Source organism: Typopeltis vanoorti, chromosome 1 (assembly GCF_054136105.1).
Source record: "Typopeltis vanoorti isolate ZY-2024b chromosome 1, IOZ_Tvanoo_1.0, whole genome shotgun sequence".
NCBI lineage: Eukaryota > Metazoa > Arthropoda > Arachnida > Uropygi > Thelyphonidae > Typopeltis > Typopeltis vanoorti.
In genome coordinates this window covers 11,506,552-11,533,387 of record NC_143549.1, presented here as the reverse complement: position 1 = coordinate 11,533,387, position 26,836 = coordinate 11,506,552, and the positions used below count along the sequence as shown (strand labels likewise).

Sequence of the window (26,836 nt, the reverse complement as noted above, 5' to 3'; positions counted from 1 at the left end):
CAGGGCTACCACATCTCCACTATTACTAATAACCCTTCCCAGCTTTGCATCATCCGCAAACAACTAAATATCCCCTTGCAATCCACTGACAATGTCATTGATATAAAGCTTAAATAATATAAGTCCAAATACTGAGCCCTGTGGGATCCCACTTGTAACCCTCTGCTTCCTTGAAACTTCCCCACCATACACAACTCTCTGATACTTATCGGATAGTCAATCCTGAATCCAGTTAACCAACCTGACATCCAGACCCATGTGCTGCACTTAAATATCAGCTTATCATGTGACACCCTGTCAAATGCCTTCGTTAAGTCAAAAAAAATGACAGTATATGCCTTTCCCTCATCTACTACTATGTAATTTTATTATAAAAGGCTAGCATATTGCTAAAACAAGAGGGCCCTTCACAAATCCATGTTGACTCTCACAGATAACATTACCCTCATCTACCCAATGCTTTATACGGTCCCTCATTAATTTCTCCAAGATCATAACAACTACTGATGACACACAAACCTGCCTATAATTAGACACTTCCAATCTGCTACCACCGTTATGCAATGGCACTATCTTACCTTCTTTCCATTCTCTGGACACCTTTCCCGCAGCTAGACTTTCATTGAAAAGCTAGGGCAAAGGCTCTGTCAGTTTTTAGTACATTCTCTTCAAACTCGTGGTGAAATACCATCCAGTTCCACTGATTTACTGACATCCAGAGTACTTAGTATTTGGAACACACTCTCCTCCTGTACCTCTAAACCTTGAACCTGCCCTATCCCTCTAGTATTAAAATTTACTGCTAAAGGATGAAATACTTCAATAAAGGGTTCATTGAGCAATTTCAGTATGTCCTCTGCATCAGTCACTCTATTCCCATTTTTATCTCACAATGTCATTCTTTCACAGTCATTTCTGCTCCTATTGACCACATAGCTAAAAAATTCCCTAGGATTTTCTTTGGATCTCAGGGCAGATCTCTTCTCGTATTCCAGTTTCGCCTTCCTTACAATTACAAGTCACTCTCCTGGCCTGTATCTTATATTCTTCATGCATCTTCTCTTCACCTGTCTTCTTATATCTCTTCTATAGCCTCATTTTGCATTCAGTTCCTGTTTAATATTGTTTGTCATCCACTTTACTCCAAATTGTGTCCTCTTCTTCACTCATGGAATAGAGCTTGCTATTGCTGCTAACAAATATTCCTTCACAATTTCCCAAGCACTAATGATATCCTGTCCCTCCAATTTCTCCCTCCATGAAACTTCCCCAAGTTGATGTATAAGACTATTATTATCACTTGCCTTATAATTCCACAGACGTTCATATCTCTTTGATACTATTGCATGTCTATTCATCTTCCAAGTCAAAACCACATGGTCACTCTCTCTCCAACTGGTGGGAGAGATGTCATCTCAGTTATTATCAACTCTTCTGATATTATGACCAAATCCAAAACTCTTGAACCTGTTATTTCCTCTATTACATGTTGCCTAAGACATTTGTCCCTCAAGAATTCTAGAAATTCCATTCCCTTATTGCTACATGCATCTTCCTCTCCCTAATTTATACTACTGTAGTTAAAATCTACCATTTTAAAAATTTTATGGAATTTACAACCGTGTTAAAAAAACTTTTTTTTTATTATCCCGACGTTTCGATCTTCACATCAAGATCATCATCTGGAGCATACATAAATATACAGGACAAGCTGAGTTACATCATTAACTGTAAGCTAGAGAAACAGTGATTTGATCACATGTTATTCTACTGGCATGACCTCTGGTGGAAAAAAATAAAATAAATAAAATAATAAATAAAATAAAATAAAATAAATAAAATAAATAAATAAAAAATAAATTTTTACATCAAGCTAAATTCTATTTTTACAATGACAGGAATAAACATTCTTTTAGATGGTTTTCTTTCAGAAATAATTGGTGTCCTATTTTTAGTATTACAATTCTTATTTTTGATTTACAATACTGGATTTTCTACAGTCCTGTTTATAGTTGTTCTTGGAGCCAGACTTTGGGTTTTAGAGGGGAGTATATGGGAGGGAATAAGAATTGCCACAGAGTCCTCCCCTCTAAAACCCAAAATCTGGTTTAGATATGTTGACGATGTTTTCGCGATCTGGTCCCATGGCCGCCAGACATTAGAGAAATTCCTTAGCCACCTAAACAAACAACACAAACGCATACAGTTCACAATTGAAATTGAAAAACACAACACACTTCCATTTCTAGATATACTTGTCACACGTCTTCTGTCGGGCAATCTTTCCTTCACTGTTTACCGAAAACCGACACATACGGGACAATATATACACATAAACTCCTACCACCACAAAACACAAAATGCTAAAATTGTCATCAACATGCTAAAAAACAGAGCTCAGACGATTTGTTCCAGTGACCAGGCACTGAAAGACGAATTTAAAATTATCAGTAATAACTTATAAAAAAAACGGATACAGCCAAAACACTATAAACAACATTCTCTACAAAACCACAATAAAAAACAAAGACAAGCCAGACTACAGTAAAACTATAAACATTCCCTACATTAAAGGAATATCAGACAAAATAAACAGAGTATTACAAAAGTACAACCTCAAAGCCACCTTTAACCTCCTGCAAAATTAAAAAGCTTACTCAACTCATCCAAAGACCCACTCCCTCCACTAGCTCACCCTGGAGTATAACGGATTTATTGTACTTGCAACATACCATATATAGGAGAAACAGGACGCACTATTCCGATTAGACAAAAAGAACATAAACGACACATTAAATATAATAATTATGGTGAAGCTGGCCTTTCTGATCATGCCCTGAATACCTTACACAGAATTGGCTGGAAAACCACCAGCTGTCTACATCACACTAGAACATGGTATGAACAGAAATTCAAGGAAGCCTGTGAGATTATCAGCAACCACCCCAATCTGAACAACGATGATGGTTTAAAAATCCCAAGCATATGGAAGGTATATATTCGACCTTCCTCACCAAGAACAACTATAAACAGGACTGTAGAAAATCCAGTATTGTAAATCAAAAATAAGAATTGTAAAAATAGGACACCAATTGTTTCTGAAAGAAAACCATCTAAAATAATGTTTATTCCTGTCATTGTAAAAATAGAATTTAGCTTGATGTAAAAATTTATTTTTTATTTATTAATTTTATTTTATTTTATTTTTTTCCACCAGAGGTCATGCCAGTAGAATAACATGTGATCAAATCATTGTTTCTCTAGCTTACAGTTAATGATGTAACTCAGCTTGTCCTGTATATTTATGTATGCTCCAGATGATGATCTTGATGTGAAGATCGAAACGTTGGGATAATAAAAAAAAAGTTTTTTTAACACGGTTGTAAATTCCATAAAATTTTTAAAATGAATGCTGATCGCCGTGTAACCCTAAAAGAAAGGATTAAAATCTTCCATAACAATCATTCTTCTTGCACTTGCCACACTCAACTGTCTAAACCTCTCCACACCCTCTGTGCTCCTTGGTCTGTAGCAACACTCTACTAAATATCCTGTCTTGCCCTCCTCCACTTCACACTACATGCTTTCAAAATCATTAGTGTCACTGCCTTCGAAAGCCTCCAATCTTAGAGGACATAAGTCATCACTTATCATAAGCAGTACTCCACGACCACGCTTTCCCTTCTTATCCTGCTGAAAAATGCTGTACCCAGATACTTCTATTCCTGTTATTATAACCTTTTCTGTCACCCACATCTCAGTGATCCCAATAATCTTTGGCCAGGCTGATGCTATCAGCGCCACCAATTCCTCTCCTTTATTCCGAATACTCCTGGCATTATTATAAAGCATGAAAATGCCATTATTTCTATACCCAGCATTATCCCCTCTAGAGTCCACTGGGCTCAGCATTACCTGATGTCGTCCCCCCTTCTCCCAAGTACCCATTCCCACAAGAGGCCACCCTGGCTTGTTCAGAACAGCAATCTCTCCAGATGCCTAAGTCCTTCCTCATTCAAATGCAAGCTGTCTCTCACATACAATTCTTCTCTGTCCTCAAATGCCCTCCAAGCATTCACATATTCCAATCCTCTCTTCTGATACATTCTAGCTATTATGTTATTCAATATTACTGCTCTTCTGCTCAGCTCATCACTATCATACCTAGGCAACACGTGCACTATCTTTCCTCTGTGGGTCTTCTTTTGTACAACCTCCAGCAAGAATTTCATATCTCTCACTGCCCAATTTACATTACCACTCAAGTCATTTGTTCCTACCATCACAATCATCTCATCCACCTTTTCATCCCCTCTTAATTGCCATAGCCACACTTTCTATCATTCCTCGAGGCAAACATTCCTCACACATCCTATCTTGAATACTACGGATCATTGAATCCCCACACATTACACCTCTTACCACTATATTCCTCGATTGCTCACATGCATCCCTCACTCTCTCTTTCTTCTCTAACACTTTCTCTTTGTGCTCCCCTACTTATCAGCCTTCCTGATATCACTCTATCCCTGGTTCCAGTGCCCCCTTGCATTCCTCTCATTCCCTCTCTCCTCTTCTATCATTCACATAACTTTCTCTCATTCCCTCTATTCTACTGTTCCTATTCTCTCCTCTTCTATCTTTCCTATAATTCTCTCTCATTCTCTCTCTTATACTGTTCATATACAATACAATACAATATTAAATGAAACAGGTAAGTGACCCTAAAGTAATATCAGGTGGTGCACCCCCTATTAGCATTTGTAGGTGACCTAGGATGTAATGTGGGATTTACCCAAATTTTGGGAAGTTTTATGCATCCGTATTTATTTAAGTTCAGTTGCATAAATTTATTTAAATTAGGTTCTGAATGCTGCCAGAGATTGTAAAAACAGTCTTTCTTTTTTGAATTTACCATGGTTGAGTTATTTGCAATCCCTAAAGATGTCTCAATGACTGAGAATAACTATTGGAAGCATTAAAATTAGTTTTAATCCTTTGCTGAAAATATTCCATTAAACTTCCAGCATCATGTAATCACAGCACTTAAGCCTCAACACAGGACTATTGGACAGATCATGAACTGAAATGAAGGGCTAAGTAAAAAAAAGGACATTATTGAATTTGATTTAAATGTATAAATGAAGCATTTAAAGTAGAAGTCAGAAAGAAATGAAAAAGTTTGGGGAAGACAGGAAGAGAATCAGAAGAGCTATGGAAAGAAACAAAATTTACAGTCATAGAAGCTGTGAAGAAGACTCTGAATAAATCAACAAGAAAGAAAGTTTGTAAATGGTTGTCAGAAGAAACTATTCAAATAGCAGAGGAAAGAAGAAAAATGAAACTTCGGAGACACAAACAGGCTAGGAAAGATAAGGAAAAACATTTAAAAGTGCAAGGAAATTGAAGAAAGCAATATTATGGGTAGAGATCTGTTTAAAAAATAAATGATGTTACAGGAAAGTTCATCCCTAGATTAGGAGTTGCAAAAAGTAATTTGGGAAAATGTCTGCTAGAAGAAGAAGCAGTGGAAAAAAAAAGAAAGATGGAAAGAGTATGTAGAAGATTTGTACAATACACTGGAGCTGATGGTGTGTCAGAGGAATTATTGAGAGAGGCTGGAGATAAAGTAGTAAATATATTGACTGAAATTTATCAGCAGGTTTGGAAGAAAATATACTGGAAGTTACGAAAAATGGCCTAAAGGTCGGAAAACATCGGTATTCATCCCAATTTCCAAAAAATCAAATTCCAGAGATTGTGAGAATTATAGAATCATTGCTTTAATTTCACATGCAATCAAAGTTATGTTGAAAGTGATCCAACAAAGATTGGAGTCATACACGAATAGAGAAATGCCACAAGAACAGGAAGGCTGTAGGAGAGGTAGAGAAACTAGAGCTCGAATAGCAAACATGAGATGGATTATGAAAAAAACAAGAGAATTTCAGAAGGAAGTATTCATCTGTTTTACTGATTATAAGAAAGCTTTTGGTTGTGTGGATCATAATAGACTATGGATTATAATGAGATCAACAGGGATACCTGAACATCTAATTGTCTTGATAAGAGAATTGCATGACAACTGAGAAGCTTCAATAAAAAAAAGTCTTTGGAGAAAAAGACAGTGTTCGAGTGGAAAAAGGGGTGCAGCCGGGTTGTATCTCTCACCCTACCTTTTAAATATTTATAGTGAATATATTATGAGAATGACTGATTTCAACAAAGATCCAGGTGAAATTAAGCTTGGTGGCTGAAAAATAAATAATTTTCAGCCCACCAAAATGATGATACAACCCTCATAGCATAAACTAAGGAAGATCTGGAGCAGTTGATTCTATTGGTTAAGTAACAAAGCCAGGCTTAATTTAAACATCAGAAAAACAAAAGTGATGCTTCTGGCAATTTAAATGAATTTATAATAGAGGGAGATAAAATAGAAATCATTGAAATTTGTGATTTACTGTGGTCCAGAATCAGAAATGATGATAAATGTGAAGATGAAATTAAAAGAAGGATAGTCATGGTGGAAAAAACGATGTTAAACCTGACAAAAATTATGAAAGATACCACAAAAGTTAGAATTGTCAAAGCAATGGTATTTCCAGTAGTGATGTATGAATGTAAAAGCTGGATCATTAAGAACACAGACAGAAAGTGTACTGATTCATTTGAATTATGGGTGTGCAGGAGCCTATTAAGAATCCCACGGACTGCAAGAATGACCAATAAGAAGTTTTTAGAGATTACAAGTATAAAGATAGAATGCTCTTTGGAGGCAATGATTGCTAAGCAGAAGTTGGTGTATTTTGAATATATTATGTAAGCTGATGAATCTTTGGAAAAGGCAGTTACATTGGGGAAGATTGATGGAATGAAAAGAGGAGGAAGACCACAAAAGAACTTGCCAACTGGAATTTACAATTACTGAAAGAAAGGAAAAGAGACCAAGTGGGATGGAGAGTCTTTGTTCACAAAATCACCAAGAGTCGAAAACAACTGGATGGCACATAACAACAACAAACTATATAAATTCAATTTTCATCTTGCTTTGTACCCTTTCATCCCTCAAATCTCCTGACATAATTTGAAATTTCTCATAATAATTGCTTGCCCTGCATTCATTGTGTTAATCTGACAATTAATATCTATATCTTTTCTGTGCACTGTGTTATCTACAGCAGCAACCACTAATATGTTTCATTCTGTGGGCCTTTATCTCACACCAAATAGTCTCAAATGATCCATCTTCCTCAGTTTGAAACTTGTCCTTAACTATTATTTTTATTCGTTGCAGTATCCTACAGCTGCATCAGTAGTTGGTTGCAGTGTTCTTCAAAATATGATATCCTTTATATTCTAGTACTAGCATGCAATTCTGATATTTTAAAGATAATTTTGCTGTTGTCACATTCCAGGTTACTAACTAGTTATTTATTTTATGAACTGTAATCCATAAAAGAAAAGCAAATGAAAAAGTTTGCTGTAAAAGCCTTATACAAAATTTAATAAAACATTTTTCTTCAGAAATTAAGTTCATAAAAGAAAAAAAAAATGCTAATATTTAGAATTCACAATGAATTGAAATGTTTAGTTAGAGTAGAAGTTACATATGCAGACATGAACAATATAAATCTCAAATTAGACTTACCTTCTTACATGACGAACACATTTTTGGTGAGCATTTTGAATGTCCCTCAATCAGACAGTCACACAAAAGACAGTTCTCTGTTTCTATCTGATCACCTGGCTAAGAATTAAATAAAAATTATTAATAATGAACATAATAAAACTGATAATGTGTATCAGATTAATTAATAGTTCATGTCCTTCAGATACAATGGATATCTTTAATCTGTCACCACTTCCAATTGTAACTTCCAGGAATGATCCCTTGTCCTTGCTCTTTCCTCCCTGTTCAACCAAGAAACAAAAGAACTCCCCAGTGTCAACCCTGTAACTACCTCTCAAGAAAGAAAGTTGAAAGTTTATTTTCCACTTGGTTAGAGTATAATAAATTTAGTTTAATCCTTTATCCAAGTGTGAGCAAACAAAGTTTGCGCCTGAAAGTATCTTCAGGACTGGGTTAAGGTGGTACACACCAGGGCAACTCGTTGCAAAGGTGGAGCAAGCTACCAACACTCCTATCCTAGTATCTCCTATAATGCAAAACACATCTCCTTGCGGATATGTCTATTGTTATGCATTAAGGGAAGGGCCACTACCCAGACCGGTTTCGACCTTTATTGAGGTCTCTTCAGTGGGAGCCAGGCCCAAGTCGAGATATCAGGCAGAAGCATTAGCAGGTCATCTCCACCTATAGGAATTGCCAATTGGTGTGCCACCCTTTTTTAATAAATTACTCTGGATTTAGAGAAAGATGTTGAAAGTTTATTTTCCACTTGGTTAGAGTATAATAAATTTAGTTTAATCCTTTATCCAAGTGTGAGCAAACAAAGTTTGCGCCTGAAAGTATCTTCAGGACTGGGTTAAGGTGGTACACACCAGGGCAACTCGTTGCAAAGGTGGAGCAAGCTACCAACACTCCTATCCTAGTATCTCCTATAATGCAAAACACATCTCCTTGCGGATATGTCTATTGTTATGCATTAAGGGAAGGGCCACTACCCAGACCGGTTTCGACCTTTATTGAGGTCTCTTCAGTGGGAGCCAGGCCCAAGTCGAGATATCAGGCAGAAGCATTAGCAGGTCATCTCCACCTATAGGAATTGCCAATTGGTGTGCCACCCTTTTTTAATAAATTACTCTGGATTTAGAGAAAGATGTTGAAAGTTTATTTTCCACTTGGTTAGAGTATAATAAATTTAGTTTAATCCTTTATCCAAGTGTGAGCAAACAAAGTTTGCGCCTGAAAGTATCTTCAGGACTGGGTTAAGGTGGTACACACCAGGGCAACTCGTTGCAAAGGTGGAGCAAGCTACCAACACTCCTATCCTAGTATCTCCTATAATGCAAAACACATCTCCTTGCGGATATGTCTATTGTTATGCATTAAGGGAAGGGCCACTACCCAGACCGGTTTCGACCAAGTCGAGTATCTGATATCTCGACTTGGGCCTGGCTCCCACTGAAGAGACCTCAATAAAGGTCGAAACCGGTCTGGGTAGTGGCCCTTCCCTTAATGCATAACAATAGACATATCCGCAAGGAGATGTGTTTTGCATTATAGGAGATACTAGGATAGGAGTGTTGGTAGCTTGCTCCACCTTTGCAACGAGTTGCCCTGGTGTGTACCACCTTAACCCAGTCCTGAAGATACTTTCAGGCGCAAACTTTGTTTGCTCACACTTGGATAAAGGATTAAACTAAATTTATTATACTCTAACCAAGTGGAAAATAAACTTTCAACATCTTTCTCTAAATCCAGAGTAATTTATTAAAAAAGGGTGGCACACCAATTGGCAATTCCTATAGGTGGAGATGACCTGCTAATGCTTCTGCCTGATATCTCGACTTGGGCCTGGCTCCCACTGAAGAGACCTCAATAAAGGTCGAAACCGGTCTGGGTAGTGGCCCTTCCCTTAATGCATAACAATAGACATATCCGCAAGGAGATGTGTTTTGCATTATAGGAGATACTAGGATAGGAGTATTGGTAGCTTGCTCCACCTTTGCAACGAGTTGCCCTGGTGTGTACCACCTTAACCCAGTCCTGAAGATACTTTCAGGCGCAAACTTTGTTTGCTCACACTTGGATAAAGGATTAAACTAAATTTATTATACTCTAACCAAGTGGAAAATAAACTTTCAACATCTTTCTCTAAATCCAGAGTAATTTATTAAAAAAGGGTGGCACACCAATTGGCAATTCCTATAGGTGGAGATGACCTGCTAATGCTTCTGCCTGATATCTCGACTTGGGCCTGGCTCCCACTGAAGAGACCTCAATAAAGGTCGAAACCGGTCTGGGTAGTGGCCCTTCCCTTAATGCATAACAATAGACATATCCGCAAGGAGATGCGTTTTGCATTATAGGAGATACTAGGATAGGAGTGTTGGTAGCTTGCTCCACCTTTGCAACGAGTTGCCCTGGTGTGTACCACCTTAACCCAGTCCTGAAGATACTTTCAGGCGCAAACTTTGTTTGCTCACACTTGGATAAAGGATTAAACTAAATTTATTATACTCTAACCAAGTGGAAAATAAACTTTCAACATCTTTCTCTAAATCCAGAGTAATTTATTAAAAAAAGGGTGGCACACCAATTGGCAATTCCTATAGGTGGAGATGACCTGCTAATGCTTCTGCCTGATATCTCGACTTGGGCCTGGCTCCCACTGAAGAGACCTCAATAAAGGTCGAAACCGGTCTGGGTAGTGGCCCTTCCCTTAATGCATAACAATAGACATATCCGCAAGGAGATGTGTTTTGCATTATAGGAGATACTAGGATAGGAGTGTTGGTAGCTTGCTCCACCTTTGCAACGAGTTGCCCTGGTGTGTACCACCTTAACCCAGTCCTGAAGATACTTTCAGGCGCAAACTTTGTTTGCTCACACTTGGATAAAGGATTAAACTAAATTTATTACCTCTCAAGAGTTTAAATGTCTCAATCATATCACCTCTCCTTCTACTGACCAAACTCTGCTGTCCACATGTCAGAGCCAAAAAAGACTTCTGGATCCAAAACTAGATCAGCCAAACCAAAGAGGTGCCAGATAAATTCCAAAAAATGAAGGGCAGATATATCATTCATCCACTTTCAACTTTGAACACAGCGATGTGCACTACTGACCCAAAAGTAATTGCCAGCACTCTTGGGGAGATTTTTGACAAAACATCATTAATAGCTTCCTATTTCCCTGTGTTCATGGCAATAAAAAGAAAAGTGAGAAAAAAAAATCTGTTCACTTTGAACAATATTGAATATTACAACACACTACTCGCATGAATTGGATGCCGTTTGGATTAAATGTCATGCAACTCCTATGCACCAGCTAAAATACATTATGAGATGGAAAATATCTGTGATAGAAAAACTGTTCCCAAACATGTGAGAACATGTTTCTGGAAGCCTGGCAAAAGGCAATTATTACTGCTTTTCTTAAACCAGTGAAGGATCCAAAATTCAACCAAATTATTCCATTTACCACAACACCAACACCAGCTACCTGTGCAAGATTCTGAGAAAACAGTTCCATTGCATAAAGGAGGCTCCAAGACTGATGCAGCACATAACCGACTAATCAACATAGTTGATTAGTCGGTTATGTTGTAGTCAAGATACTAGAGATGTTGTAGTCAAGATACTAGAGAAGTTAGGCAAGAAAATACAGGATAGATAGAAATAGGATACTATATAAGGGGAGGGGTGCAACATAGTTTTGCAAAGGGTAGGTTGTGCCTCACCTTTTACATGTTGCTCATGTTTTATAATACAGTGATAGCTGAGATGGATAAAGGTAATGGGTTTACAGTGATACTGCTGGATTTTGCAAAAGCTTTTGACAAGATACACCACCTGGAATTCTAATTAATAAATTTCAGCACATCCTCCTGGAAACTCGGGTTTTTCGTCCCATAAACTCAAGAAAATTGACCGTAGAACCCACATTATTTCAGACATTAAATATATTGTGTTAGGGACCATGAGATGGCAGCACATTTGAGCAGTCTCTCTTCACTGTGTACTGCTTAATTAGTGATAGCCTTAGGCCATCTATCTCTGTTTGGTACCAGTGGAGATTGAACTGCCCACTCAGTCTCCAAAAGTTAGATAGGGCTAAATGGCCTCGCCTACTCCCTGTAGACGGGAATAAAAAGGCATTAGCTGATTTTTTTTTTAATGGATGGATACGAAGCTGGTGAAGTGAATAAGACATTATCAGAGAGTAGTTTATTCAGGAGTAAAGTCCAGAGGGCCTCTAACTAGTGAGTACTATGGGGTTCTGTTGTTGGGCTGCTATTTAATTTGTACATTAATGATAAAAGAAAGGATCAGAAAAACCATTCAATTGTTTGCTAATAATGCAAAATTGGGAAGAGCAATAGTTAATATATATGTAAAATTTTCTAGGATGATTTGAATAGAGTGGCAGTCTGGGCAAAGGAGAATGGATATTGGTTTAACGTGGCAAGTGTAAGGTTATGCATTTTGGGCTGAAAGGTTTACCAGCTGTGTACTGCATTGATGGAACTGTACTCCAAGATATTGATGAAGCCAGGGATTTGAGGGTGCTAGTGGATAGGGAATTAAAGTTAAGAGGTCATATTGCAAAAGTGGCTAAAACAGCTCATCAGATTACTTGGTTAATGAAGAATACCTTGACAAGCTGGTTATTATACCTCCTTACAGAGCCTTCATAAGACCCCCATCTTGACTACTGTGCACAGGTTTGGTTACTTGGGTTTCTTGGGTATGAAGAAGTGAAGAGGATCCAGAGGAGGGTGACCTAGATGGTATCTGACCTATGGAATGAATGTCATGAGGACAAGTTTGAAGATTTGTAGGTTTCAGAAATTGGATGACAGGGCAGAAAAGGGGGGGGGTGATGTGACTGAGACATGCAAATTACTGAAATGTTTTTACAAAATTAATACAGAGGAAAATTTTCAGACCTAGATTATGGTGGGAGAAGTAGGAGCCATTCTTTTAAACTAAGCAAGATTGGAGTTAGCAGGGATGTAAAGACTGCAATGCATGTAGCGAATGAGTGAGATAGATTACCAGAGTTTGTTGATGGTGCCATGAGTGTGATTAAGTTCAAAGCAAAGCATGCTAGATACTGCACAAAATGTTGGATAGTGCATGGCATGATGCTTAGGACCTCCCTTGATGTAGTTAAGGAATCACGAAGAAGTCATGGAATGTCAAAGCAAACGAACAACTTTTGTCACTTCCACGTCAACAGCTACTTCTATTGCATGCAACTAAAATAAAATCTCTATTACATTATCCCATGCAGACAATTATTTTATTTTATTTTTTTTATTTTTTTATTTTTCTGTCTAGAGAAGATCCCTTCACTATTTAAGACTATTCTGGGGTTTGCAGTACCCCTTGCTCCTACAATTATCAGATAGTAGTTTATTCAGGAGAGTCCAGTAGAAGGCATCTGACCAGTGGTGTGCTACAGGGTACATGGAATTATTAGGCTAGTGATTATAATAGTCTAAGATTGCGGGTGTAGCATGGAATTAGGAGTTAGCTGGAAAAGAGATCAATGCAGCATGGGGGATTTTCAAAAACTATCTAGTAGATGCAATGTCTAAATGTATTCTAAGGGTGAGAAGGTTAAATAAGGTAGGTGTGAGATGGATGAATAAAGAGATTAAGCATGCGTACAGAGAAAGAGGGCATTGTGGAGGCAGCATAAGAGAAGTGGAAATAACCAATTCCATGAGGTCTACAAAGACCAGGCAAGGAGGGTGACTTGGGTTGTTGAGGGTAGCTAAAGAGTGGTATGAACAGCGGTTAGCTAATGAAGCCGAAAAGAATCCTAAGGAGTTCTTTCGATATGTAGCCAGCAAAAGAAAGAATGATTATGGAAGGATGACACTGATCGGAGAAAATGGTATAAACACAGCTGTTGCAGAATGTGTGGTGGAGATACTTAATGAGCAATTCATGAAGGTCTTTCAATCTTGTGAATGTGACTTCATGGAGAAATTGAGAGCAGTAGATGACGGGGAGGAGAGACTGACTGTAAGTGAGCAAGAGTTGTATGGGGAGTTGAGTAAACTAGATGTTAATAAGGCTGTGGTACTTCATAACATATCGCCACATAATCTGAAGGAATGTGCCAAGGAGTTGACACCTGTCTTGACAGGTGTCAACTCCCTGGCACAATGGTATTATCTTTGATGAACAGCATGGATTTGCTAAAGGGAGGTCATGTTTTAGTAATCTACTTACTTATTACAATAAAGTGACTGCTTCCTTGGACAGAGGAGAAGGATACACAGTAATATACTTGGATTTCACAAAGGTTTTTGATAGAGTACGTCATGATAAATTGATAGTCAAACTAGAGCACATGGGGTTGGATATTAGATTAGTGCATTGGATTGAAGACTGGCTATCTGATATCAACAAGTTGTGTATGGGGGAGTGATATCCAGGAAAAGAAACGTCACTAATGGAGTGACTCAGGGATCTGTTTTGGGGCCATTACTGTTTAACTTGTGTATTAATGATATAGGTGAAGATTTGGATGGAGATATTCAGTTGTTTGCAGATGATGCAAAGTTGGGACAAACCATGAAGATGTTGTGGCTTTACAAGAAGATTTGAATAAATTGAGTGATTGGGCACGGAAATGGAGATGCGAGTTCAATGTTGCAAACCGCAAGGTTTTAAAATTTGGAGTAGCCAAAATTGTAAAGACAACACAAAGGTGGGAATGATGCAGAGGACATTGACATGTAGAAGTAAGGAGATTCTTGTTCCGATGTATAAGGCTTTGATTAGGCCACACGGACTATTGTGCCCAGATTTGGTCACCTGATTTTCAGAAGAATGAAGAGATGTTGGAAAGGGTCCAAAGGCGATTGACTAAGGTAGTTTCTGACCTCTGGAATGTCGAATATGAAGAAAGATTGATAAGATGTAATTTGCAGAGTCTGGTGTACAGGAGAAAGAGGGTAGATATGATAGAGATCTACAAGTTGGTAAGGGGTTGTTATAGGATCAATGCTGGAGAAATTCTACATAATAATGGGAGATCAGGGGAGAACCAGAGGTCACCCCTCGAAACTGTATTAAGAGGGTGTGAGTAGGGGAGTGAGAGGCAGGTTTTTTTCGTGCAGAGCTGCAAATGATTGGAATGCCTTGCCTGAGAGTGTGGTGTCAGCAAGGAGTTTGAATGTGTTCAAGGCACAATATGATGAGCTGTGTGTGTGTGTGTGTGTGTGAGAGAGAGATAAAAGGACCCCCCCCAAGATGAGTCTTTGGAGCAGTTCCATGGAGCAGTTCCATGTATGGCAGAATTGGAAGGCCAGGATATCATCAGTGCTTGGGAAATTGTGAAGGAATATTTGTTAGTAGCAATAGTAAGGTGTATTCCATGAGTGAAGTGGACACAATTTGGTGTAAAGTGGATGACAAACAATATCAAACAGGAACTGTAAGTTGAAAAAGAGATTATGGAAGAGATATAAGGAGAGGGGTTGAGAGCAGATGTACGAAGAATATAAGACACAAGCCAGGAGAGTGACTAGTATGGTGAGGAAGACAAGACTGGAATATGAAAAGAGATAGGCACTAAGATCCAAAGAAAATCCTAGGGAATTTTTTAGCTATGTGGCCAATAGGAGGAGAAATGATTGTGGAAGAATGACATTATGAAATAAAAATGATAAAGAGTCACTGAAGCAGCAGACATAGTGGAATTGTTCAATGAACACTTTATTGGAGTATTTCATCCTGGAGAAGGTTTTAATACTAGAGGGATAGGACAGTTTCAGGGTTTAGAGGTGCAAGAGGAGTGTGTTCCAAATACTGAGTACTCGGGATGTCAGTAAAGCTGTGGGACCGGATGGTATTTAACCACGGCTTTTGAGAGAATGAGCTAAAGAACTGACAGCTCTGTTGACCTGGCTCAATAAAAGTTTGGCTGCGGGAAAGGCACCCAAGGAATGGAAGGAAGGTAAGATAGTGTTGTTGCATTAGGGTGGTAGCAGACACAAAGTGTCTAATTATAGGCCAGTTTGTGTATCATCGGTAGTTGTTAAGATCTTGGAGAAATTAGTGAGGGACTATATATAGCGTTGGGCAGATGAGGGTGATGTTATCTGTGAGAATCAGCATGGATTTTTAAGGGGCTGCTCTTGCTTTAGTAATCTGATTGCCTTTTATAATAAAGTGACAACAGCGGGTTGATGAGGGAAAGACATATACTGCTATTTTGGATTTTGCAAAGGCATTTGACAGGGTGCCACATGATACGCTGATATTTAAGTTGCAGCACATAGGTTTAAATGTCGGGTTAGTCAACTTGATTCAGGATTGGCTGTCTGATATGCATCAATATTGATTGATAGGTGGCAATCAATATTGATGGGCAATCAATATTGGTGGGCAATCAATTACCGAGGAAGCAGAAGGTTACAAGTGGGGTTCCACAGGGTTTAGTACTGGGACCTGTATTGTTTAACCTTTATATCAATGACATTGTCAATGGATTGCAAGGGAATGATCATTTATTTGCAGATGATGTGAAGCAAGGAAGGGTTATCAGTGATGGTGCAGATGTGGCAGCTCTGCAAGTGGATTTGAATAAACTAGACAGATTGGCAAATGAATGGGGGGGTGTCGATTTACTGCAGCAAAATATAAAGTCTTGAAGTTTGGGATCTATCGATGAGAGGATGCATACTCAATTGGAGGAGCTATACTGGAGGAAATAGGGGAGACAAGAGATATGGGGGTGATCATTGATAGAAAACTGAAATTCAGGGAGCATACTGTAGAGGTGGTGATGGTAACCCAGAGGATTGCTGCAATAATGTGCTATGGCATGAGAATTTGAAGGGGAGAGATGTTGATGGTGCGTGGAAGATTGTCAAGGAGTATTTTAAGAAAGCTGTATCAGACTGTATTTACAGAGTCAGAAGGAGAAATCAAGTAGGAGTAAGATGGATGAATAATATTATTAAGCAGGAGTTGCAGATAAAGAAAAGAATGTGGAGGAAGTATAAAGAAAAAGGAGATGACCGTTCCCATTAGCAGTAAGAAGTACAGGCAAAGAGAATAACCTGTATGGTAAGGAAAGCCAAAGCTAATTATGAGAGAAAGCTCATAATTCTCATTCTTTCCCTATGTGAAAGTAAAAGGAAGAATAACCATGTAAGATTACTTTAAAAAAAGTGTTGATGGTAGGGAAATTACAGAAGCAAATCAAATAGTTGAGTTGCTTAGTGATCATTTTGCAAAAGTGTACCATCTTGGTTGTGATATTGCAGTGTCGAATGCGTCATTGACTGATAAGAGTCTAGAGATAGACGAAATAGAGGTGCTTAATATATTACAGAACCTTAATGCTAACACTGCCATTGGGTTAGATGGCATATCGGCCCATGTGTTACGAGAATGTGCAAGAGAATTAGCGCCTCCTCTAACCAGGCTGTTTAATTTAAGCCACAGTTTTGGTAAAGTACCAATAGAGTGGAAAGAGGGGGAAATAATTCCACTGCATAAGGGAAGCTCCAAGACAGAGATTGCAAATTATAGACCAATCAATATATCTGGAGTGGTGGTTAAGGTTTTGGAGAAATTGGTAAAAATTAGAATTCAGGATTGGGTGGACAGCAATATGATACTTTATAAAGGGCAACATGGTTTTGTGAAGGGTAGGTCTTGCCTTAGTAACTTGCTTACTTTCTATAATAAAGTAACAGTGGAATTGGATAAAGGAAACTCAGTGATACTGCTGGACTTTGCAAAGGGATTTGACAGGATTCCACATGGAACTCTGTTGTATAAATTAGAGCAAATGGGTATGGATACTAAGCTGGTGATTTGGATTAGAGGATGGCAGGTGGATAGTTATCAAAGAATGGTTTATGGAGGAGTTGAGTCTAGGAGAAGGCAGGTGACTGGTGGTGTACCTCAGGGCTTGGTCTTCTATTGTTTAATTTGTACATCAATGATATTTGGAATACTTTGTAAGGAAATATCCACTTGTTTGCTGATGATGCAAAATTAGAGCAATAGTCAATTCAGATAATGTAGATATCTTGCAGGATGACTTAAATAGGCTGACGGTATGGAGGGTAAGGCTGTCAGTTTAAAGTGGCTAAGTGTAAGGTGATGCACTTTGGGAGGGTGAGATCAGATGTTGTTTACTATATTGATGGAACTGAACTGCAAGAAGTTGACAAGGCAAGGGGCTTGGGAGTTACAAATTACATTGTTGTTGAAGAACACACTAACAAGCAGGGTAAGGAAGTTACTGTTCCACTTTATAAGGCATTAATAAGAATACATTTGGATTATTGCACACAGATCTCCTCACCTGGATTTCTTGGTGATGAAGAAATGGTGAAGAGAATTCAGAGGCGAGTTACAAAGATTGTTGCAGGTCTGTGGGATGTTGCCTACGAGGATAGATTGGAGATCTGTGGGCTCCAAAAAATAGCTGATAGACATAGGAGAAGAGATATAATAGAGGCATATAAATTATTAAAGGGATTTTATAGGATTGATACTGATGACATTTTAAAGACCAGTGCAGGAAGGGAGAGAATGAGGGGTCATCCCTGGAAATTACATAAGAGTGTGGTTAACAAGGATGTTAGGACTAGATTTTTTGCTTTGAGGGTGGAATGGATGGAATGCGATGCCAGACCTGGTTGTGAATGCTTTGTCTGTGAATGAATTTAAGAAGTATGATAAGTATTTTGTAAATAATGGTTAGTGTATTAATGTAGGGTCTCTGGCGATGAGTCTTTTGGCTCCATAGAGACACTGCAATAATAATAATAATAATAATGAGAAAGACACTGACCTGCAGAGATAAAAGGGTTATCATTCTGTTGTATAAGAGCCTTATCAGACCACACTTAAACTATTGTTCTGAAATTTGGTCCCCAGGATTTGAAGAGGATAAATTAACTGTGGAAAGGGTACAGAGGCAGATAACAAAGATAGATTCAGGACTGTACAATATCGGTTATGCAGATCGGCTGAGGGAATGTGGAATGCAGAGTTTGGTGGATAGAAGAAGGAGAGATGATATGATTGAGACTTTTAAACTGTTGAGACGCAGTTACAGAGTGGACATTGGGGAGTTCTTTCGCTTGGTGGAACAGCAGGAAGGAGCGATGACAAGGGGCTATCACATGGATGGTGGTTGAACCATGGAATGCATTGCCTGAGAGAGTGGTAAGAGCAAGAACGGTCAATGAATTTAAGGAGTGGTATGATAGACTCTGTGTTTCCTAAGAAGGATCCCACAATGAGTCTCTTGAGTCCATGGAGGCCTGAATAATAATAATAATAATAATATTAACCTTACATGCATTAAAGCTTAGTATGGGAGAAACTCTTGTTAGAAGCCTAATGGAGTGAAACATCACTGTGACAGGATTAAAAATAATTTCTTATTCTTTCAAATTTTGTCCCAGTCATAGAGACATCTTCAGGAAGTACAATATGAGACTTGGAACAAGCACAAAAAGACAAAGCAAAATTAACTGAAAGATATGGATGAAAGACTAGTCCTAAATAGGCAAGGATCTTATATTGGTATCTCTTGGTAGCCTGGAATGTAAACTCGGATCTTGAAGTATTAGTGTTTCCCATATTTTGGGGAGTGTTATCGAACCATATTTATTCAAATTAAATTGATTTTTTGAGACCAGCAGCAAATTCTAAAAATAGTCTTTCTCTTGTAAATTTACAGATAGAGTATATCAGCCTTCTTTAAATTGATTCTATGAGACAAATCAGAGGCATGGTCTGCAAAGATCAATTGGCCATAGTTATGATCGGGTGAGCTAAAAATGTTTTCCTGGTGGATGGTGGTTGATATTCCTATCTGACCATACGAGGCAAACTTGCAGGAATAGGACACTCTATATACTAGGTACTGAGAGATGGAGATGGTCCTTATTTGAGTGGGTAAGGGTAGCTAGTCATACCAGCTGGCTTTTCTTAAAAGATATTAGGATACAGGAGTATTCACTAATTGAAAATTCAAAATCAAGTTCAAATCTAAAAAAGCTTGCATATCTACAAGCATGTCAGTATTTCTCTGCTATAGAAACAGATCTGATATGCGCACCATCCTCACCGCTACCAATGCAGTCATTAGCTCATTACTGTTGGAGCTCTCGGCCAATCTCAGAGCTGAACTCTGTCCCAATCACTTTGATATTTCAGAAGTCTCTACTCAGAAAGAATTCTTAGAAATAAAAAAAGTTAACACATCAAAAATTATGACACTCTTTTGGATTCTAAACTCATGCCTGAACTTCATCCTCTTCACAGTGCAGCTAACCTGTCATCAAAAATGCTTAACCAATCTGCTGTTAGTTTCCTGTTTCAGCCACAATTTCACTGCTGCACCAATATACGAACTGGCACTACACCTGATGTTTGATATTGAATGCAGAATCCATTCTGCAATGAATCCATAACAATACTGAAGAATGTAATTGTACAGACATGATGGATAGCATTCAGAACTGTTTATAACTGGAGAAACTGTTAATAGATGGAAGTGCAGTATGTGATGCAAGCAAAAGATCAGAAGTAAGAGATGAAGTGAAAGATCAGGTAGTGGTATTAAAGAGACAGAAGTGCTTGGCAATGGAAACAGTAGTAGTATGATGAAGAAAGAATGTGAATGCAAGAGAAACAGGGAAAGGGCATGCTGATGGAATAGATCCAGATCTATTCCATCAGCATGCAAATGGAATAGATCTGGATGTGGGTGGGGAAGATAAGACAGAGTGGATATATGTGGTAAGCAGTGATAAAAGTGATTGGGCAAGAGCAGGTGTGGTGGAGAAATGACATGCCAACAAAGTGGCTTGGGTATAGACCTAAATTGAACTGCTACCTTTATTTACAATTGTCAGAAGTATCAGAAATAAGGAAGATGAAATGGATTCACTGATTGTTTTTATTCACCACAAAATCATTGGAATAAATGAAACACGGTTGAATGGAGATGGACCCTAAAAAGAACAGAAACAGAAGAATATATTGTTGTTTGCAAGGAGAGAAAGGACAAGAAGGGTTATGAGGTAGTGGGTGTGGTGTGAGGTGGAGGTTGAAGGAAGATACATTTACTTGGATGTTACTAAAGACCAATGAATGTGGAGAATGATGAAGAAATGTATAGACAAGTAGGATTAATGAACAAAGAAAGGGTAATTGTTATGGGCAGTTTTAATTATGGTGGTACAGATTAGAATGAAGTGATAGTATTTGCAAATAAGGAAAATGAATTTCTTGAGTTCTTAAGAGATAACTATCTTAGGCAGCACATAAAGGGCAATCAAGGATCAAGAGCTTTAGATATGATAATTCCATTAGAGGATGTAATTGTGAATGGTGATCACTCACATGATCACTCTTACCTACTTTTCTCCAGTTGGGGAGAGTGATCATGACTGATCACATGGGTTGTGGCTAGCCATATGCAGACTTCTGTGAGTAAAGGATATATTTGAAATTATAAGTTTGGTGATTATGACAAGCTTAGGAGACAGCTTGGAGCTATATCTTGGAATGAGGAGTTGAACAGTAAGGAAATGAATGCTGCTATGCTATGAGAAATGACAAAGAAATACATTATAGCATCAATGTATTCCAAAGACTAAAAGGCTGAATAAGTAGGTGTAAAATGGATGAATGATGAGCTTAAGCATGAAATCTGGAAGAAGAAGAAAAAGAAGAAGAAGAGGATACTTAGGAGGCAGTACAAAATGAATAATGGTCATTCGTGAAGAGAATAAAGAACAAGCCAGGAGAGAGTGACACAGTAACGATATAAAACCTCGCACAATAAGTTAATTTAGTTAACTTGTCGAGCTTGATTTTACAGGAGTGTCAAATCAAAATAATATAGAAAATATAAATGTTTTACACTATCAACTATTATTTTCTCATTCTCTCCTATTACACTACTTGTCTTCCTACATTCATTCCCGTTCCTGGAGCAACAAAGTCGGATATCGATATATCTAATGTACTTATTTCCTCCAACTGCCTGCATTTTGTGCACATACGCTCTCCACGCTCTTTAACAAGCCACATATGTAATTCCCGAGACGCATACATGCCGCAAGTACTGCATGCCACAAAGTCCCTTATGATATTGCTAATAATTGAGTTCTTAAATGAAGTGCGTGTTGCCTAGGTATGATAATGATGAGCTGAGCAGAAGAGTGGTGATATTGAATGGCATAATAGCAACAATGTGTGACAAGAGAGGACTGGTATATGTGGATGCTTGGAGTGCGTTTGAGGAAAGAGAGGAATTGTATGCGAGAGACCGTTTATATTTGAATGAGGAAGGACGTAGGCATCTGGAGAGATTGCTGTTCTGAACGAGTCAGTGTGTCCCAGGGAGGATGATAGCAGGGGTGGCCTCGTGTGGGAATGGATACTTGGGAGAAGGGAGACAATGTCAGGTAACTGAGCCTAGTGGAGTCTAGAAGGGATAATGCTGGGTATAGAAACAATGGCATTTATATGCTTTATACTAATGCCAGGAGTATCCGGAATAAGGGAGGGGAATTGGTGGCGCAGATAGCATCAGCCTGGCCAAAAATTATTGCGATCACTGAGACGTGGTTGACAGAAGGGGATATAACAAATGGAATAGAAGTCGCTGGGTATAGCATTTTTCGTCAGGATAGGAGAGGAAAGCGTGGTGGTGGGGTACTGCTTATGATAAGTGATGACCTATGTCCTCTAAGAGTGGAGAATTTGGAAGGAAGTGAGACAAATGATTTTGAGAGCGTATGGTGTGAGGTAGAGGTAGGCAAGACAGGATATTTAGTGGGGTATTGCTACAGACCCAGGAGCACAGAGGATGGGGACCAGGAGATGTTTAGACAGCTAAGTTTGGCAAGTGCAAGAAGAATGATTGTTATGGGAGATTTTAACTTCAGTAGTATAAATTGGAGAGAGGAAGATGCATGTAGCAATAGGGGAATGGAATTTCTAGAATTCTTGGTGGACAAATGTCTTAGGCAACATGTAACAGATTGAACAAGAGGTTCAAAAGTTTTGGATTTGGTTATAGCATCAGAAGAGTTGATAATAACTGAGTTGACGTCTCTCCCACCAGTTGGAGAGAGTGACCATATGGTGTTCACTTGGAAAATGAATAAACATGCAGGAGCATCAAAGAGACGGGAAGTTATGTGGAATTATAAGGCAGGTGATTATAATAGTCTTAGACGTCAACTTTGGGAAGTTTCATGGAGGGAGGAATTGGAAGGCCGGGATATCACTAGTGCATGGGAAATTGTGAAAGAATATTTGTTATCAGCAATGGTAAGTTGTATACCACGAGTGAAGAAGAGGACGCAATTTGGAGTAAAGTGGATGACAAACAATATTAAACAGGAATTGCATGCGAAAAAGAGGCTATGGAAGAGATATAAGGAGACAGGTGAAGAGATGCATGAGGAATATAAGACACAGTGAAGAGTGACTAGTGTGGTAAGGAAAGCGAAACTGGAATATGAGAGGAGATTGGCCCTAAGATCCAAAGAAAATCCTAGGGAATTTTTTTAGCTATCTGGCCAGTAGGAGGAGAAATGACTGTGGAAGAATGATATTGTGGGATAAAAATGGGAATAGAGTGACTGATGCAGAGGACATAGTGGAATTGTTCAATGAACACTTTATTGGAGTATTTCATCCTAGAGGAGTCAGTTTTAATGATAGAGGGATAGGACTGGTTCGAGGTCTGGAAGTACAGGAGGAGAGTGTGTTTCAGATACTGAGTACTCTGGATGTCAGTAAAACTGTGGGACTGGATGGTATTTCACCACGAGTTTTGAGAGAATGTGCTACGGAATTGACATTGCCTTTAACGTGGCTTTTCAATGAAAGGCTGGCTTTGGCAAAGGTGCCCAGGGAATGGAAGGAAGGTAAGATAGTGCCATTGCATAAGGGTGGTAACAGACTGGAAGTGCCTAATTATAGGCCGGTCTGTGTGTCATCAGTAGTTGTTAAGATCTTGGAGAAAGTAGTGAGAGACCGTATACAGCATTGGGCAGATGAGGGTAATGTTATCTGTGAGAATCAACATGGATATGTGAAAGGACGCTCTTGTTTTAGCAATATGCTAGCCTTTTATAACAAAGTTACAAGAACATTAGATGAGGGAAAGGCATATACTTGAATTTTCTTAGACTTGGCGAAGGCATTTGACAGGGTGCCACATGATAAGCTGATATTTAAGTTGCAGCACATGGGTCTGGATGTCAGATTGGTCAACTGGATTCAGGATTGGCTGTCTGATAGGTATCAGAGAGTTGTGTATGGTGGAGCAGTTTCCAGGAGGCAGAGGGTTACAAGTGGGGTCCCACATGGCTCGGTACTAGGACCTATATTGTTTAACCTTTATATCAATGACATAGCCAGTGGATTGCAGGGGGATATTCAGTTGTTTGCGGATGATACGAAGCTGGGAAGGATTATTAGTAATAGTGCAGATGTGGTAGCCCTGCAAGAGGATTTAAATAAGCTAGATAGATGGGCAAATGAATGGGGGTTTCAGTTTAATGCAGCAAAATGTAAGGTCTTGAGGTTTGGGAAACATCGATGGGATGCTGCATACTCTATGGGAGGAGTTATACTGGAGGAAGTAGGGGAGACAAGAGATTTGGGGTTGATGATTGATAGAAACCTGAAGTTTAGGGGACATATTGCAAAGGTGGTGAAAGTAACACAGAGGATTGCTGCTATTATGAGAAGGACACTGACCTGCAGAGATAAGAGGGTTATCATTCCGTTGTATAAGTCTCTGATCAGACCACACTTGGACTATTGTTCTCAGATTTGGTCCCCAGGATTTGAAGGGGATAAATTAACTGTGGAAAGGATACAAAGACGGATGACAAAGATGGTTTCAGGACTGTACAAGGATAGTTTTGAGGATCGGCTGAGAGAATGTGGACTGCAGAGTTTGGTGGATAGAAGAAGGAGAGGTGATATGATTGAGACTTTTAAACTGTTGAGAGGTGGTTACAGGGTTGACACTGGGGAGTTCTTTCGCTTGGTTGAACAGCGGGAAGGAGCGATGACAAGAGGCCATCCCTGGAAGTTACGAAAGGAAACTGTGAGCAAGAGGGTAAGGAGTGGTTTCTTTGTGTGGAGGGTGGTTGAGCCATGGAATGCATTGCCTGATGGAGTGGTGGGAGCGAGAACGGTCAGTGAGTTTAAAGAGTGGTATGAGAGACTTTGTGTTTCTCAGGGGGGGGGGAACCTCCCCTCGATGAGTCTTGACAGACTTTATGTCTTAAGAAGGACCTCCCTCGATGAGTCTTTTGACTCCTTGGAGGCCTGAATAATAATAATAAATGTATAAATGTTTTTTGAATGTAAGTTAACTAATTTGTGAAATTTATTAAATTAGGGGTATCCAAAGTGGGTGGTGGGATTACCTAGTGGGGTGCTAAGAGGCGAGGGGGAAGCAGGGGGGGGGGGTACTGAAGGTGTGCTGCAAAATGCTGAAATGTGCAATAATTAATTGCTGCTGTTCGATTATTATTATTTTTTTTTTTGTTGATTCCAAGACATTTTTCTATGTTTTCCATGTTGTTGTTTTCCAAGACATATACTGTTGTTTCCAAGCCATTTTTAGAGTTTTTTGTTGGTAATTTCTGAAGTAGTCCTTTTTTCATTAATAGTATTGAGTGTGTTATAATGTATTTTCCTATATTCGTGTTTAAACAAAAATGTGAAGCTTTTAGCCATGTAAGTGTTGTGTCACAGCTTGGCAAATTATAGGTTATGTTATATTGTGAGGATATAAAGATAAAGATTATTATTTACAAAAATTGTTTTCAAATACGTATGTACACTTATTTCTGCATGTTCCAGAATAGAAATGTCAGATGCAGACACGTCAAAGAAGAAATGTAGGTAGTATAGCATTGAATACCTAAAATATGGATGCATACTAGCACCAACAAACCAGCAGTTGCCAATGTGCCTATGATGTGAATGGGTCTTCTCTAATGAGGCCATAAAGTCTTCCAGAATAATTGAACATTTGAAGAAGGTAAATCCTGATAAGATAAATAAGAATTACTTTCTTTCAACCTCTCTGACACAAATTTCAAAAGTGACCAACAGGTTCAAGCATGTTTTGCAAAGTTTCACAACAAAACACCAATGGTTATTGTGCATTGTACAACATTTCATTGTTGATTGCAAAGTCTGTAAAACCACATATGATTGGTGAGGAACTCATCCTGCCAACTGTTAGTGAGGTTCTGAGTACTGTTTTACATAAGCCACCATACGACATAATTAAGATGATTCCTCTCAGCAACAATTCTGTACAAAGGTGAGTAGATGAAATGGCTGCTAATGTTGAGAAACATTATGCTGCATATTAAGGACCACAGACTTTGCATTACAACTGGACAAGTCACCTTAATATGCAGCATGTATCTAGAAGCCACCAGGCAATGAATCTTTGCTTTTAGCTTATGTGCACTTTGTAAAGGAAGAAAGTTTGATTCAAGAGTTGTTATCTGCAGGCTTCTAGATACATACACTAAAGGGGAGTCAATATTTACCGTTGTTGAGCAGTTCTTCAAAGATAAGGAAATCCCACTTCCTAACATACTTTCTTGTGCAAGTGATCGAGCACCACCAATGACAGGTCGCTACAGTGGGTTTGTCACCTACTTGAAATAAGCAGTACCAAATATATTTACCATTCAATGTGTCATTCATCGCCAACATCTGGTTGCAAAAAAACCTCAGCGATCGCTTACAACTCATTACACACTGTCATTACTGAAGTGAATAACATTAAAGCCCATGCTCTTAATGATAGACTTTTTAAAGAGCTCTGTGATGAAAATGATGAACATTTTGAACGTTTGCTGCTCCATACTGAAGTTTGTTGGCTATCAAGAGGCAACTGTTTGAGATGGTTTTATTATTATTATTATTATCCCCAAGACCTCATGGAGTTAAAGACTCATCTGAGAGGTCCCTTTATCACACACACAGCTCATCATACCGTGTCTTAAACACACTCAAACTCCTTGCAGACACCACACTCTCAGGCAAGGCATTCCAACCGTTGACAACTTTGCAAAAAAAAAACGTGCCTCTCACTCCCCTACTCACATCCTCTTTATACAGCTTCCAGGGATGACCAATGGTT

At 38.7% G+C, this 26,836-nt stretch overlaps 1 protein-coding gene across 4 annotated transcripts in view; it reads right to left on the bottom strand.

The window, feature by feature from the left end:
• LOC150109786 (uncharacterized) overlaps nt 1-26,836 on the bottom strand; it is a 1,408,745-nt gene that overhangs the window by 625,397 nt on the left and 756,512 nt on the right. For all 4 annotated transcript variants that reach the window (XM_090396626.1, XM_090396635.1, XM_090396653.1 and 1 more), the window contains one exon: nt 7,652-7,750. In XM_090396626.1, the coding sequence (XP_090252752.1) occupies nt 7,652-7,750 (99 nt within the window). The remainder of the gene's footprint in view (nt 1-7,651; nt 7,751-26,836) is intronic.